Source organism: Oncorhynchus kisutch, unplaced genomic scaffold (genome assembly GCF_002021735.2).
Source record: "Oncorhynchus kisutch isolate 150728-3 unplaced genomic scaffold, Okis_V2 Okis07a-Okis12b_hom, whole genome shotgun sequence".
Classification (NCBI taxonomy): domain Eukaryota; kingdom Metazoa; phylum Chordata; class Actinopteri; order Salmoniformes; family Salmonidae; genus Oncorhynchus; species Oncorhynchus kisutch.
In genome coordinates this window covers 1,372,450-1,389,744 of record NW_022261984.1, presented here as the reverse complement: position 1 = coordinate 1,389,744, position 17,295 = coordinate 1,372,450, and the positions used below count along the sequence as shown (strand labels likewise).

The 17,295-nt window shown below is 41.4% G+C and overlaps 2 protein-coding genes and 1 non-coding gene across 3 annotated transcripts in view; 2 read left to right on the top strand and 1 right to left on the bottom strand.

Annotated features, from left to right (window-relative positions):
* tet2 (tet methylcytosine dioxygenase 2) overlaps window positions 1–6,306 on the top strand; it is a 60,748-nt gene extending 54,442 nt beyond the window's left edge. The window contains exon 10 of the mRNA XM_031815121.1: window positions 458–6,306. Coding sequence (XP_031670981.1) covers window positions 458–1,884 — 1,427 coding nt within the window. The 3' untranslated portion in view covers window positions 1,885–6,306. The remainder of the gene's footprint in view (window positions 1–457) is intronic.
* Window positions 6,307–6,422: 116 nt separating this feature from the next.
* On the bottom strand, window positions 6,423–14,122 carry ppa2 (inorganic pyrophosphatase 2). The gene is made up of 12 exons (XM_031815123.1): window positions 13,859–14,122; window positions 11,330–11,394; window positions 10,589–10,633; window positions 10,418–10,471; window positions 9,718–9,837; window positions 9,056–9,142; window positions 8,411–8,537; window positions 7,779–7,906; window positions 7,479–7,564; window positions 7,184–7,253; window positions 7,004–7,043; window positions 6,423–6,846 (listed from the first exon to the last, which is right to left on the bottom strand). The coding sequence occupies exons 1-12, from the start codon at window positions 14,031–14,033 to the stop codon at window positions 6,818–6,820; spliced, it is 1,026 nt and encodes a 341-aa protein (XP_031670983.1). The 5' UTR covers window positions 14,034–14,122; the 3' UTR covers window positions 6,423–6,817.
* Window positions 7,953–8,028, top strand: trnaa-ugc (transfer RNA alanine (anticodon UGC)). The gene has a single exon. It is a non-coding gene; the product is annotated as a tRNA-Ala (tRNA).
* Window positions 14,123–17,295: the final 3,173 nt, after the last annotated feature.

Genomic DNA, 17,295 nt, shown 5'->3' with positions numbered 1-17,295 from the left:
GACTATAGTGATATTTTAGAATAGAAGACACAGACGATACTGTTGTTCTCCTCCGGCATTTTCTAGCATTCCATCAGCCTCTAATAGATTGGATCTTTATAGATCGATCAACATGCATACTTGGCATCATCTTGTATAATGACTGGTTATATCGTACACAGTCAGTCTACAGTATTTCTTAGCATTTTATATGTTATGCTTAAGGGCCCTGTGTTTTGTCACATGACTTGGATTTTAACCTTTCATTTCAAGCTTTTTCATCAAACTGTCCCATTTTATGTCAGATGGTGCAGCACCATCCTCAGACAATTGCTGCATTTTTGGTGTAATTCTCATTTCTGGAAAATACTTAAAATAAAGATACAAATCTAGGTCATGTGACATGATCACCCAAAACAGCGGGCCCTAGTTAAGCTGCCTGTTTCTAAGTCGTGTTTCCATCGCTCTCTTCTCCCAGGTCCAAATCCAGGCGCCATGGGAACGACCCCCCAGCCACCAGGTCAGCCGCCAGGTCACCCCCTCGGCGCCCACCTCCAGCAACTCCAGCACCAGAACGCCCTTCACGCCTTCCCTGGATCCCCCCATCCAGCCAGCCCCTACGCCGGCTTCCCCAACCACCCCGGCCCTTTTCAAAGCACTTCCAAGCCAGGTAGCATGTACCCCCAGCCACCAGCCTCAGCAAGCCCTTACCCCTCCCCTTTGCACATACCCACCTCTTACATGAATGGGTCGAATCCACCGAGCTCTTATCCCAGCCCCATGACTCCAGGTAGTCCCTACCCGGGTTACCAGTGTAACGGAGGTTCACCCTTAGACAACTACCACCCTTACTACACCTCGAACCCAAAGCACCTGGACATGTACCGGCAACAGAGGCCAGGAGCGCTATACCCCGACATGCAGCAGCAGTATGGTGCGCACCAACGCTATGGGGTCAACTACCCTCCTCAGTATGGTGAGCCCGGTTTACAGATCAATGGTTACAGCAACTGTAGCAGCATGAGGTCCGGCATCCACCCCATGAGCCCCTACGGTCCCCCCTCGTACGGTCCCAGCGGTGCCCCTGATGCCCAATACCTGGATGCGCTCTCCAGGCCGCCCTCAGCCCACCACCCAGGGCTGGACTATGCAGCAGCAGTAAGCAAAGGCAATCAGTTTGGTGGGTACCCCAATCCCTACCTCTCCCAGAGCACCAAAATGTTCCCCCCGGGCGGCCCCCAGGACCCTTTCTGTATGCAAGTCAAGCCCGAGATGGGTCTCCAAAGCCCGTGCATGACACCCACGCAACCTGGGTTCCCAGGGCTCCCCAACGAACACCTCCACGGGGGTTCCCCCATGATCAAGCAGGAGCCCAGGTCGGGTCCGCCAACGCCCACCACACCCAAGGAGAAGCCTGCCATGTGGTCCGACAACGAGCACAACTTCCTGGATCCGGAGATCGGCGGGGTGGCTGTGGCGCCCAGCCATGGCTCCATCCTCATCGAGTGTGCCAAGCGGGAGATGCATGCCACCACGCCGCTAAAAAACCCCAAACGCAACCACCCCGCTCGCATCTCCCTGGTGTTTTACCAGCACAAGAACATGAACGAGGCGAAGCACGGCCTGGCGCTGTGGGAGGCCAAGATGGCCGAGAAGCAAAGGGAGAAGGATGAGGACGCCGAGAGGAACGGGGCCGAAGGCGCCACAGTGACGCCCAGCAAGAGCACTAAGAAGGGAGCGAAGAGGGAGCACCCGGAGCTGTCAGAGCAGCAAGGGGAGCCGCCGTACAAGCGCTTCATCCAGACCCTCATGGAGAGGTCCATGTCGTGCACCACAAACACCTACGTCAACACGTCGCCCTACGCTTTTACCAAGGTCACAGGGCCGTACAGCCGCTTCATCTAGACAAGAGATATTCATACTGTTCTGTAGGGTTCACTCACGAGGAATAACACTGAGAATTAAAACTCACGGTGCTATACTGACGGTGCTATCTTAAAACCTCAAGCTGAAGCACCACTAGCCTCAAAACACAGAGCATCCTCTCTCTCCTGACTGCAAGCAACAGTGTCAGAAGAACACACAGCGTGGGGGGAGAAGGAACTTGATCAATTGGAAGTCGTACCACGTTATAGAGTACATCAGGTTTGTCACCTCTTGAAAGTTCGGACCTTACCGATTGGTTGGTTGACCCCCCTCTACTAAGGAAGTATTTATTATCTGGTTACTTTTACAAGATACACACTGTTAACGTTTCTCGGGTGCTTTGCAGGTCCAATACATCAGGACTTCTATATTTACTGGAAACAATGTTTCTTTTTGGTGGCTTTAATTTTCTAATTAAGCGTTTAAACATTGTTTTTTATATATATAATCTTGACATACTGTAAAAAACACTGAACTTTGTGGACACACCACAATAACGGTGCTAAAAGTGGAGCGTGTCTTTATTATACACTTTTGTTCAAATGTCTTCATGTTTGAACCAAATCAGTTTGCATAGATAAACGCGTTTCTCCAGATGATTTGTGTGAAAATGGATGAAACTGAAAATACTGTACAAAATCGACAAAATATCAGCAAAAAAAAAGCACTTTTGATATTGAAGGTGAAATATTTTGATAATACCTTCAGATCAGATCATTGGTGCAAAAACGTCTACAGTTACAACAAAGGAATTATTTTCAAGACATGAAATTGATAGATTTATCACAAAAACTTGATTTAAATTACTGTAGCCTACCTGTATAACAGTAGGAATATCATGCCAATCGAATTTTTACATTTTACTTTCTGGTGCTTTCAGTTTCACAATTGTTATCATGTCCTTTACATTGTAAATCGAGCCATTCTAAAAGGGTGCATTTTTAGACGATAATGTTTCAACAACAAAAAATGTGATTCTCGCATATTCTCTCAAGGGTTATTTACTTTGTCAGCAACTGTTTCAGAGTTCTTGACCACAGGTTCACAGAAAAAACCTGAATTGTGCATATATTACGTGTTGTCATGCGACTGTTGTGTTTTGTGAACATGTTCCTTACCTTCCCTTGGTGTAGGACATGAAACAGGGTTAGCTCAAATGTCAGTTTCACGGTTTCGAAGGCAGCTGGCTTGCTGTGGTTGATCTTTAAATAATTGTAATCTAGTTGTATGATAAAAGATTAGATTTGTACAGTAAATTAATTACTCTTTTTTTAACGCTTTAGGATTTGAGTGTTGTAAAGAAAAAGTTATATTTCTTTGGGTTTCAACTGATTTTAATGACATGTGGTGCTACTCAACCTGCTATGCGAACACATAATGTGAGACTCTAGGGGCGTTGAGAAGGCTAATGAATGATGTACAGTTAAAGTACCTACTTGCCATATACCTCAGAACTAGTTTGGCAATATTACAGGAGCATGACACAAAGGCATTTCTTTCTCCTTCCTTTGTTGTCACTTTCAAAAAAAAGTTAACTACAATAACAGACTTCAGGCCACCACCAAGGCTGAGTTCATTGCTTACTGCTTTCTTCATGCTCGATCTACTAGGAAGAATTACTTGAACTTTAAGCTTTGATATAATAGCAAAATCAGGGATATTTCAACTCATTTCTGTACATTCATCTAATTCATCTCTCATTCAGCGATTTGCCTCCATCTTGAATCCCAATGAATTACTTAAGAGTACCAGTCAAAAGTTTGGACACAACTACTCGTTCAAGGGTTTTTCTTTATTTTTTACTATATTCTACATTGTAGAATAATAGTAAAGACATCAAAACTATTGAATAACACATATGGAATCATGTAACAATCCAAATATATTTTATATAGCCACAATTTGCCTCGATGACAGCTTTGCACACTCTTGGCATTCTCTCAACCAGCTTGGAATGCACTTCAATGAACAGGTGTGCCTTGTTAAAAATTGTGGAATTTCCATATTATGACAGGAACAGCTCAAATAAGGAAAGGAAAATGACAGTCCATCATTACTTTAAAACATGAAGGTCAGTCAATCTGGAAAGTTTATTCAAGTGCAGTCGCAAAACCATCAAGCGCTATGATGAAACTGGCTCTCATGAGGACCGCCAGAGGAAAGGAAGACCCAGAGTTACCTCTGCCGCAAAGAATAATTTCATTAAGAGTTACCGGCCTCAGAAATTGCAGCCCAGAAAAATGCTTCAACGGAGTTCAGGTAACAGACACATCTCAACATCAACTGTTCAGAAGAGACTATGTGAATCAGGCCTTCATGGTCAAATTGCTGCAAAGAAACCCCTACTAATGGACACTAATAATAATAATAATAAGAGACCAGTGGAAATCTGTCCTTTGGTCTGATGAGTCCAAATTTGAGAGTTTGGGTTCCAACCGCCATGTCTTTGTGAGACGATTAGTAGGTGAATGGATGATCTCTGCATGTGTGGTTCCCCACCATGAAGCATAGAGGAGGATGTGTGTGCCAACAATGGCTCAGCATATGTGGGACCTCCTTCAAGACTGTTGGAAAAGCATTCCAGGTGAAGCTGGTTGAGAGAATGCCAAGCGTGTACAAAGCTGTCATCAAGGAAAAGGGTGAATACATTGAAGAATGTAAAATATATATTTTGATTTGTTTTACACTTTTTTGGTTACTACATGATTCCATGTGTTATTTCATAGTTTGTCTTCACTATTATTCTACAATGTAGAAAATAGTCCAAAATAAAATAAAAACCCTTGAATGAGTAGGTATGTCCAAACTTTTGACTGGTACTGTATACACACACCCTTAAAAAAGTCACTGGCACATCTGAGCTATCTTTGTTGCAAGTGCACGGTAACAGTTGAGATGATAAAAAAGAAGAAACCAGCACACTGCTCTTGCTAGAATCCCCGCTCTTAAGCTTTACGTATCGGCCTCAAGGCTTGTCAGAGCTTTCGTTAGAACCATCTGATGAAGGCCTTGAGGCTGATATGTAAAGCTTAATAAAGAGCAGTGATACTAGCAAGAGCAGTGTGCAGGTTTCTCCCCCCCCCCCTCATAAATACACACACTTAAAAAACAGAAAACTAAACTTTATCAGCAAAAATATGGCATTGACGACCTGCATTTTTTTTTTAAACTTATGCTTTAGCTAGTAGATTGGTGGTATACTTTTGAAGTAAATTTGAACATATAATATGCACTGAATTGATTAAAGGGAAATGATGGCATTGACAAGGTAAAGAGCGATGCGTTTGCTTTTACTGTGAGGCAAGACCAGGGCAGTTATGATGCACATCTGTGTGCCTGTGTATAGTTTAATAGTGAAATGTATTTATAACCACTAAACAATTATATTACGATTATCTCTCTCCATTTGATTTGAATGATATATGATGAATCAACGGTTATTTCTGAGTGACAACCCCCCCCACTCTAACATTTATACTATCGTTTTCCCAAAGCACTTCTTTTTTCAGAAAAAAAAATGTAATAAAATATTACAAAACATTTTATTTAAGATAAGAAAATCAGTAGATTATTGTAAATGTGTTTAAAATAAATTATGCCACATTGTACATACCATGTGTTTGTATTACGGAAATACAATTGTTGATTTTTAATAACAACCTACTATTGTAATATGTTAAAAGGTGTAGGTTTCTTGTAATTTTGTCAAATGTACCCACGGCCCATGTTTCTATCAGCAATCTTCTTTCAAATCTATTGTTTAGTCTATTCCAGGTTCACAGGACGTTCAGTTAGATAATGTTCCTGGGTTTTGTAGATTGCCGCACTCACTGTCAAAAAACAGCAATGTTTACAGCTCTAAGGTTCCTGTTAGCTAAAGTCACTTAATAGTTTTTTGTAAAGGATTGCAGTTTCTGTGAAAAAAAAGAATAGAACATTCTAATGTTGAATTTCAGTGTACAGGACCCAGCGACAGTAGCAGGTTGTGGTTGTGAAAAGGAGTGTCTGAGACATAGCGGGTGACGAGCATAGCCATACTTGAAAAGCTTCAGAGTGTTGGAGTGTGATTCAACATGACTTGAATGACTTTGAGCTTGACTAACGCACGAGAGTGCACAGCTCTTATGTTAAGCTAGCAGTTTAATGTACACGTGTTGGTATTTCTGCTGTTCGAGACACTAAAGTTTTTAAAACGGTTATTTTCTGCCTCCATCTTTTTGTGTTACTGCTTCCACTGTTCCCCTTTAAGGTTGGTATGCTAAACATGGAATTAAGAATGTTATAATGCTGGAAGTATTGTAATGTACTGAATGCAGTTTATTTGAAAGCTGTTTATGATATCATTCCTGATATTGCTGAGATGTGGGTGTTTTTAATAAAATGTATATTTATTTAAAGCACGTTTTAAGTTTCACATCTAGTTGTCATTTGAATTTGAGTGGTTCAAATATTTATTTTGGTCTGCATGTTTGTGAGTGGAAATGTTGTTGATGTCAATCGAAGGCACACCATGCGTCTCACACCTGGATGCTTTTATTTATCAAAAGAAGGTGGATCGAACCATTGGATACCTTACAAAGAAAACTGTGCAAATGTAGTTTTCGAATTGAGAAATTATGAATATCAAAGAATGTTTTCTAATTTCAATAGCATACAAGCCATTACTGAAATGCACTTTGGCACTTTTAAATAAAATACAATAGGCCTGTCTGTCTGTACAAGAACATCAGTCTCAAACATAATGCAATAAAACATGATATAATCATTTACAAATTTAGATGGGAATAACCAAATCAGCTGAATACTAAAACATTTGCAGTAACAATAGAAAACAATACAGTACTTGAAGTGCTTCATCTGAACATTGGACAAAAGTTCTCCGCTTTTTACGTCGCAGGACTTCAGTCCAGAATCACTTGGAAAGGAAATGCCACTTGTCCACTGTAACAGACAATAGTGGAGATCAATGTGACATTAAAAAAGGGAACGTAATATATACACATATAATATGAATATATGTATTTCTTATTTCTTGTCAATTCAATCATGTGGCTAAAATGGGTCTCATTGTCAAGCAAGTCAGTCACTTGATACATACCTTCTGGAGGTACAGGAAGTGCCTCGCCACCAGCAGGAGCCTAAGGAGGAAGCACAGGATATGATGTCACAAGATTATCAGATCCAAACGCGATACTAAGAATGCTCCTGACGACATTGCTTGAAAACACAAAGCTTAGTTATAGTTACAGCACACACAGAGCTGAACTGATATTCTCACCGATTTGACCACATTGCAGGCATCCTCCCCAGTGAATTTGAAAGGGCTCTCACAGACAGAGACGTTTTTACTGTTGTTAAAGAAGAAACTTAGGTCATTATCAAGCAACACAGAAAAATCAAGAACATATAATGCAGGCTTATTGTAATTCCATAAGGGAGGCTGGAGGGCTATTAGCTGACCGACCACATGAGCAGTGTATTATGTGTAACGTAGGATGAAACACACACACACACACACCCCCTAGTGGGCTAACACACCCTGCTGGGATAACACACACACACACGCTCCTCACCAATCTATCTCGCCACCATTAGTCTGCTTCTGCACCAGTGCCCTCCAGTGCTCGTGAGTGGACTTAATGACCTCCATAGCAAAGTCCTAAAGAGGAGGAGGAACGGAGGGAGACAAAGGACAATAGAGAGAAACTAATCATTTGCTATCCCTGGGGAAGGGAATGCACCATCAGAGTCCCTCCTATTAAAGTAACTACCATGGCACTGGACTAGAACACATTCAGGAAAATAGTACGATATATACCAGCTATTATGCTTTAATATATAGTATGTGGCCCTAATGGAGAAACTCTATGTACCTTGTCTTTGAACTGTCCATTGAACGCAAACTGGTTTTCGGGCTTGCCGTCTGGCACCTTGTATTTTTTAAACCAGTCGACCGTGGCCTCCAAATGACCCGATCTGCTCTTACGGACATCCTCGATACCTGAGGAGAATACAAGCGTGATACACTGTGATTCTAAACATATGCTGGTCCTGTGTGGCTCAGTCGGTAGAGCATGGTGCTTGCAACGCCAGGATTGTGGGTTCGATTCCCACGGGGGACCAGTATATGACAAATGTGTGCACTCACTACCGTAAGTCACTCTGGATAACAGCGACTGCTAAATTACAAAAATTTAAAATACTGAGATTAAACACACTAGGTTAATGGATACTGTGCTACAGATAATTTGTCTAAGGCTGGGTTTACACAGGCCAGGCCAATTCTGATCATTTTTCCACTAATTGGTATTTTGACCAGTCAGATCCAATCCTTAGACATCAGATCATGTTCAAATCTGACTGGTCAAAAGACCAGATATTTTTTTTTTAGCACTAATTGGATTGGATGCTGTGCAAACGGAGCCTAATATGTGTTCGACGCTGTTTAAAATGTCTACTACAGCAGTGATGTTCTGAAGTACTGTAACAAGTTCCTAAGACTGACTGTTAAGGCTGGGGGCCTCTGGGTCATCAGCGTTGATGGCTATCAGCTTCCAGTCCGTCTCTCCCTCGTCGATCATGGCCAGGACCCCCAGCACTTTCACCTGGATCACCTGACCTGGGGAACACACCTGCAGGACACAGGTAAGAAGACAGACAACTCCTCAGGTAAAAGTACAATATACATGACATGTTACACATGAACATGTATTACATTATATGTTCCACGAGTTACTTTATATACATATTGTAATCTGGGTGGTTTAAGCTCTGAATACTGATTGGCTGACAGCCGTGGTATATCAGACTGTATACCACGGGTATGACAAAACATTTATTTTTACTGCTCTTATTACATTGGTAACCAGTTTATAATAGCAATAAGGCACCTCAGGGGTTTGTTGTATATGGCCAATATATCATGGCTAAGGGCTGTATACAGGCACTCTGCGTTTTGTCATGCGTAAGACCGCCCTTAGCCATGGTATATTGGCCATATACCACGGCTCCTCGGGCCTTATTGCTTCATTTTAATGTCTAGACACATATTGCTGGTAAATGAACTATTAACTGACTTAATTAACTTTCATACATACAAGTAATGTTAATATTCTTGGATATGATTTAGCCAAAGTCTAGACCGTCTTACTAGCGTGCCGATTTCGCAGACGTCTATGGGGTCGTTGTCACCGCAGCACTTGGTGTCCTTGTCCGTGTGGTTCGGGTCTTCCCATGTCTATTTCAACACGAGAAGAGACAGCACTAACACCATTATCCCTGTAAACACTGTTTGTATACCGGCATGTCGAACATCGTGAGATGAACTGTCAAATTTGTTGAGCCGACCACAGTGCATCATTCTCAGCCAGTGGGGAGGGCAGCAGACAATAATAATAAGTAATGGGAAAATCAATGATGTCCGCGGGGCAGGCTGCTTAATGCACTCGTATATGAAAACGCTCAGGGCCACACGCTGTGGATTTCACCAACAAGACCCATTTTATGAATCGTGAAGTGTTTTCCATGTATCCGCCTGTATTAGTCATTCACTTTGGCCAAATCAATACTGCCGGAGGATGAAAGAAGAAATGCATTACTGGCAGTCGAGTTTCCACTGAGACGTTCTAGTGTTTTCCGCTGAAGGACTAGCGAATAGGGTTAACAATGGGATAGATGTCCATTTAGAATCTCTCCAGTTGTTGATTTTGTTCAACTCTGGAAGAAAACAGAGGGATGGTGAAATACGTAACACGGCAGAAGGATGATCAACTCCGTAACGCAACAGCAGGATGATCAACTCAGAGGTCTCACCTGTGGGAGCGCCCCGTAGTTCCAGATGTAACCTTTATGAGGAAACACGTTGGCCACGTATCGGAGTTTGCCCTTCTTCATATCCTGCTTGATTGGGTTCAGTGGTTCCTTGGTTGCAATCTAAAAGAAAGATGCATCATTAACACACAATGACAGTCTAAACTTGGGTCAGCAGTTTACCATCTTGAGACAGTGACATCAGAAGGGCGTCCATTTTAAAATCCTCATAAAATAAATAGTACCCACAAACACAGTTTGCACTTTCATTCTCCTCTACTATTCCATCAGCTGCCACTGCTGGAGACTGTGAGATGACCTTTCCATCAACTTTCAAAGTTCACACAGCTCCAGCTCTCTCTCACTCTGCCTGAAGTGCTTAAATATCATTAACAAGTTGCCTGGTGCAAGGACATCATTATAAATTAAGGGAAGATGATATTTATAGGACCTTTCTTTTTAAGACAGATGCATTATTAATCTATTGTCTGGCTGTTTCTAGTCAAAGACCAGTGTGCTAGCACGTCAGAAAGCTCTCAACGATGTTTGGATCAGTCAAGGAGGGACAACAAACCTCGACGGACAAAAGTCGACCGCCTTTCTTTATGTCGGTGGTTGTCTCAGATCCTCATGTATATGGACACACCATAGTTTTAGATTAATACTTAAAGAAACATTGACAGGCTCCCAAAACAATACTTGCCTCCATTTTGGCATTGGACCATCGAGGCACCTCCACAATCATGTTATACAGAACCTGTAAAACAAAATATGAACTATATCAAAGATAATATAATCAAGGCGTTCAGCATTCATTAAAGAGATTCAATTGTTTTGCTTTGTTTGTAGTAGAGATGTCAGCATGAGCAAATACCTCATTGTCATTCTTCTTCAGTTTTTTAGATGGCACATCATTTTCCTTCAGTAAGACACAAATTACATTAAAAATAAAGACATATTTGGTAGACCTACACAATATCTGACATCACGTATGAGGTTCCAGACACTAATAGTAGACTGTCTGACAGGAATAATACCCAGCAAGTGAGGTGCTACAAAATGGCTAGACATTTGCAGGTCACCTTACTATTGACAAACCCGCTGAGAAGTATGCGTAACCTTTACATATTCAATAAACATATTTCTTTGTCAGATAAAATCATGCTTTTTCAAAGATTTTCTGTCTAAGCCAGGGGTGTCAATCTCATTCCAAGGACGGCCGAGTGTCTGCGGGTTTTTGTTTTTTCCTTTCAGTTAAGACCTAGACAACCAGATGAGGGGAGTTCCTTACTAAATCAGTGACCTTAATTCATCAATCAAGCACAAAGGTGGAGCAAAAACCCGCTGACACTCAGCCCTCCTTGGAATGAGTTTGACACGTGTTCTTAGCACTTGAACGCACCAAAAATCAATGACAATGTATGTGGTTTCTGTTTGAAAATGCCTGCCTAAAAGGTTCCATACTCACACCCATTATAATTTCCACATGCAAAAAGGATATATGGAAACATTGACTCGTTCCTTGCATCACTTAGACCGGTTTCATAAAAGCTACAACAACCAAGTAAGAATAGAGCCAGATTGAACAAAATGTGTAGCACCATCGAGAGCATACCTGATCTCCATCGGCGATAAGTGGAATATCATGAAAGGGAGAGATGTATTTCCCGTCAGAGGTTTCTAGAAGAAAACACATGCAAAGTAAATTGACTGACTGTAATCATTCTCAAACCTTTCTGGAACTGTTGGTATACCGCAAGTGCTGGATGCAACATTTATAGTGTTACTAGGTGCCAGTGGCAGTCGGTGCCATTTAAGATGAGGGAGGATTTTTATTTATCAGTTAATAACAAATTCTTATTTACAGTGATGGCCTACCCCGGCCAAACCCTAACGACGCTGGGACAATTGTGACCGCTCTATGGGACTACCTATCAGGGCCGGATGTGATACAGCCTGGAATCGAACCAGGGTATGTAGTGACGCCTCTTGCAGTACCTTAGACCGCAGCGCCACTCGGGAGCCTGACATTTTTTGAGGATGATTTTTTTTTAATGAACATGGCCTTTTCTATTACAGCATATTGGATAACATCGATAAGTTAGGCTATACATAACTCACACTTTCCCTGTGACCATCATGAGGCTGCTACAACCTAGCCAACGAATAAAGGTTTATAACGTAGATCATTTTGAGTAATCAAGGTGACCGACAGTGATGCATTCAATCCCGCCTTGCACACACTTGCCTGCATCTAGCTGATCTAGGGAATAATCATTAGTCCAACAGTCACAAATGTGTTATTTTTATCCACATTCCGTTTGCTTCCGTTTAAGAAATTATTCAACAGAATCGGCATAATGAATACACCCGATCACACAGAAACAGTTCACTTTCATAGCGCCCACATAAAAGCAGCATGATCCCCATTGCTGTTATATATACACAATTCCTTCTTATAACTAACTATCTCCACCTCTCATCTTTTCCCTTCGCTTATGGACTTCAGTGCACAACACATCCGCTGTCTGTGACCAGGCAAAAAAACTCTTTCCAAGCTAAACCTTCATATCATGACCACTATAACCGCTACACACAGCCTACATCCTTGTCATGTCACGTTCAACATAGCGGCTAGAACTAACGGGTTAGTAAACCTGCTAGCTACAATCATGCAGTACAGTGTACAGTCAGAAAGCAGTTTAGCAGTTACACTGGAGGATGTACCCAGAGGAGGATGTGAACTAGCTGTCCTCCGACTACACCATGGCGCTACCCTACAGAGTGCTGCTGAGGCTACTGTAGACCTTTATTGCAGAACTGTGTTTAAAAAGTAAATTATTCGGTGACATGTGAACATATTTAGCATAGTTTTATCTAGAAATGGATAACTTTAATGTTTCACTATTTTTTTATTGAAATTCACTGAGGACGGTCCTCCCGAGGAGCTTCCACTGGTAGGTACAGAAAATGTAAGGCCCCTACACAGAAAAATGTAGCAATGCAATAGTGTTCCACTTTAACGCTTCAAAAAGGTTAACTCCACCCCTTTTCAACCACATTTTCATTATAATACCAGTGTCAACGTGTGAAAACTGATCATTTCTACATTTTGTAGAATAAAAAAAAATATATAAAGTTAGTTCTACCTGATCACATGATCAAAAGTTGTGAGGAGCAATAAAATATCCTCTATTTGAAAATCACTTTTAAATCCTACCCTGTGATGTCACAGAGAAGCATTGTTTTTGGACCTTTCTTCTTATCTTAAAGCACAGGTCATAGTAACACACTGTTTCACATGTAGAAACTAGTTTGGTGATGGAGATGTTGAACATGGCAGAATTGCCCTTTAAGTAACATTTTAAACCGACAGGTGTGACCACTCGCTCGCTCTCTGTAAATGAGTGCATTTATTATCAGGAGGAGTTCACACTAAAGACAACATGCCCTACCCCCTCAATGGTTATAACTGTCAGATGGGTGACACTGACCTGTATGAACAGAGGTCCACAAAGCAAATTTAAAACGGAATACCCCATCAATGTCTTCTGCATATGAAAACATTCAATGGGGTCCTGTCTTTAAACCTGCCATTGTTAATGTCACACTGGAGCACATTTTAACAACCCATCATATATACCCATAGAAAGAAAATAGTATTTCAAATGTGACTTCATTATATATCAGTCCTGTACTTGTAATGTGACAGCCTACCAGCCAGACCGTATAAAAAGCGAAAACGGATGACTTTGTGGCGACTTGTAACAAGTCTTTAATGACAGAACACGTGACAAAGGTAAAGGGAACAGCAACATTGTAGCCACCAAAAACACGTCCTTCCAAAATTCAAGAGCTCTGTAAAATGGAAAGTGTTGCAGCTAATAGTATTTAAATGTAGCGTTAATCCAACAACATGTTAGACCTATTATTGTGGATGTTTTTCAGTCAGAACACGGCTCACAACTTCAAATGTGTCGAATGCAACCATGCCATGCGGCCATAATTGTAAGTTACTAAACCAGCTGTGAAATATGTATCCTTAGCTAATACCGTACTATTTACCCTAACTAACGGCCACGTTTTGGTCGTCGGTGAAGGAATGAGCTACCATGTCTTGCATGGTGGTAGGCTAATAACTTACTAAAATATATCCTGTAGTCAGAGGAGTTCGGTCGTCCTCGCTCTTCGGTTTGATAATGCATCGTTTTTATCAGATATGAGGTAATCGCTTGTGTGACAAGCTCGCTTTTAAAGGCAGTATGCGAACCAAGAAATGCCGATGTGTACCATAGCGAAGAGCGCAGAAGCAAACGCATGATAGTGGCTTCTTTTCATTTAGTTCCTGCTTCCCGTTGAGTATTTCCCCACGTCGATGCTGCGTTGCTCCTGAATGTGTTCCTACCTTATCGTTTACCGCCCCCTATCTTCAGCCAAGGGCATTCCTCAAGGGAAGGAGAACATGGAAGACGGAGACCTTTGCCAAAAGAAAATGGCTGACATCCATTAATGGGAGAATGAAGACTTGTCAAGCCCCTTCCCCTGTCACTCACAACCACAAAGACTAAAGTCTGACTGTGTTGCAACACTGACTGTGTTGGTCGACGTGGCTCTATCTGTTGATGTGTTGAATCACATTTTTGTTCGTAATAGCGAATACAGTGCAGCCAAGACAACCCCTGTTTAACATTACATACATGGGCACTAATTGGGCCCAAATACTCAAGCAATCACTTTCTCATCCCCAAGTGATATGTGCAGCTATTGACAAACAATTGATGATTGGTGGTATTAACTTATTTTTCTTTGATTACAAAGATCTCTTCAACAACAAAAAAATAGGACTATTTATGACACACTACATGACCTTTGGGAGGTGCTGAACTCTGACATTGGGGGGGGGGGGCTTCTTGAGGTCGATGTCAGAGTAGATGGCGAGCTCACTAAGTTGTTCCTGTGTAGCATGAAAATGTTATGCAGGTTGGCCCTGTTCACCACCATCTTGGAAAATGTCATAGACTGATATTAATTAAAAAAATATATGGGCTAGAAAAAAAATAAAAGTACAATAAAAATACAATTACAGACATGGGGACTTCATTACGCCGATTCTGTTGCAAAGCATTTGTTTTTTCATAGTTAGGCTACTAATTACACATTAAGTGGGTGGTTCGAGCCCTGAATGCTGATTCGCTGAAAGCCACAATAGCAATATGGCACTCGGGGGTTTGAACTATTTGGCCAATATACGGCTAAGAGCTGTATCCAGGCACTCTGCATTACGTTGTGCGTAACAACAGCTCTTAGCTGTGGTATATTGACCATATACCACACCCCCTCGTGCCTTTGCTTAAATAACACATTCATACAATTTCATTCCACAATGGTAGTTTCTTAGGCTATATTGTAGGCTAATGTCCAGTTTTCCTTAAAGCTATGACACTGACAACTCAACTTCAAATCCCCAGCAGCCAATCTTCTAGCTGTCTAATCTGCCCACTAGTTTCTGAACCTCCTTCTAGCGACGGGGACCTCCTTATGGCCACCATTGTAACGGCCCTATCTGGCTTTGTAGTGCCCTAGCTTTTGTGTTTCTCATCTCTAGCACATCCTGAATGGTGTAATGGTTCTGGAAGCTAGTAATTAAGCTGGCGAAGCCACAGAGACCAAAGTCCTTATCTGCTGTTTTTGTGCCCAGCGAGCGTTCTTCGATAAACAAACACCCACACCAGCCATTTCATTATTTCTCCCTCCCCTCAGTCTTCTTTTATTGTCATATTGCCTCACAGGTTGTTCAAACAAAAGATGCACACATCAGTGCTATAAACACCAGCGGGCGGTAGGCTAAGCTGCACCCGTCCTTGGTTTGAAATCTCAAAGCGTATCCATGTTCATAAATATACTATTGATGTAAACAAATACAATCACACACATACATACACAGATATGGACATTTTTTTGCAGGTTTTAAACCTTATTTCCTGCAGTTCTGTCATGAGGTACAGAGAACATTTTTCAGTATTAAAGCAAATGTTCTTTAATTTTAGATTAAAGCTGTAACCTAACAAGATGTGATAAAAGTCAAGGGTTCTGAATTCTTTCCGAAGGCACTGTATGTGTGAAGTGCAGAGATGAGGTAGTCATTCAAAAAATCACACTATTATTGCACACAGTCCATGAAACTTATGTGACTTGTTCAGCACATTTTTACTCCTGAACATATTTAGGCTTGCCATAACCAAGGGGTTGAATAGTTATTGACTCAAGACATTTCAGCTTTTCATTTGTAATTAATTTGTAAAAAATTCTACAAACACAATTCCACTTTTACATTATGGGGTATTGTGCGTAGGCCAGTGATAAAAACATCTACATTAATCCATTTTAAATTCAGGCACAACTAAATTTGGAAAAAATCAAGGCGTGTGAATACTTTCTGAAGGCGCTGTGCTTTAATCACGACACACATAGAAGAATTGATTGACTTTGACCCGTATGTTGACCTTCAGTAATCTGTTGGAGGGAGTCACTTGAGACATAGATGCGTTAAAGACGTAATTGGAACGCAGACCGTGGGGGATAGAAGGACACCGGATTGGCGCACATTCAACAAATGTGATTTAACAAAGTGGATATTTGTCCAATGACTCATGATTGATGTATTTTAACAGGCCCACAATGTAGCTGTATACCACAAACGTCTAGCAACCCAAAGGTTGTGTGTTTGAACCTCATCATGGACAACTTTAACATTTTAGCTAATTAGCAACTTTGCAACTACTTACTATTTTTTAGCTACTTTGCAACGACTTAGCATGTTAGTTAACCCTTCCCATAACCCTGACCCTTTTAGCTAACCCTCAACCTTAACTCCTAATCCCTAGAGCTAGCTATTGTTAGGGCTAGCCACCTAGCTAACGTTAGCCACAACAAATTAGAATTTATAACACATACTTAAAAAAAAACTAATATTGAACCTTTACCTTTAACTAGGCAAGTCAGTTAAGAACACATTCTTATTTACAATGACCGCCTAACCCGGCCAAACGCTAACAGCACTGGGCCAATTGTGCGCAGCCATATGGGACTCCTAATCACGTCCGGTAGTGATATAGCCTGGAATCAAACCAGGGTCTGTTGTGACCTCTAGCACTGAGATGCAGTGCCTTAGACCACTGTGCCACTCGGGAGGCCATAAGTTTAGCAAATTCGTAACATATTGTACGGTTTGCAAATTTGTAACATATTGTGCAAATTACAATTAAGCAATAAGGCACAAGGAGGTATGGTATACGGCCAATATACTACGGCTAAGGGATGTTCTTAGGCACGACGCAAACCTCTGAGGTGCCCTATTACTATTATAAACGGGTTACCATGGTAATTAGAGCAGTAAAAATAAATGTTTTGTCATACCCGTGGTATACGATCTGATATACCACGGCTGTCAGCCAATCAGCTTTCAGTGCTCGAACCACCCAGTTTATAATTCGTAACCTACCATACGAAACATATTTATAATTCGTAACCTACCATACGAAACAGATCAGACTAAATGGAGTATCTCGGATTTACATACAG

Bases quoted from the DNA above. Each gene is read 5' to 3' on its own strand.
- ppa2 (XM_031815123.1), bottom strand. From the start codon at position 14,033: ATGCGTTTGCTTCTGCGCTCTTCGCTATGGTACACATCGGCATTTCTT. The intron at 11,395-13,858 runs GTAAGTTATTAG...GTTTTCTTCTAG, and splicing joins TGACTACAGGATATATTTTA to AAACCTCTGACGGGAAATAC. The intron at 7,254-7,478 runs GTGAGGAGCGTG...CTTTAACAACAG, and splicing joins AATGGTGGCGAGATAGATTG to TAAAAACGTCTCTGTCTGTG.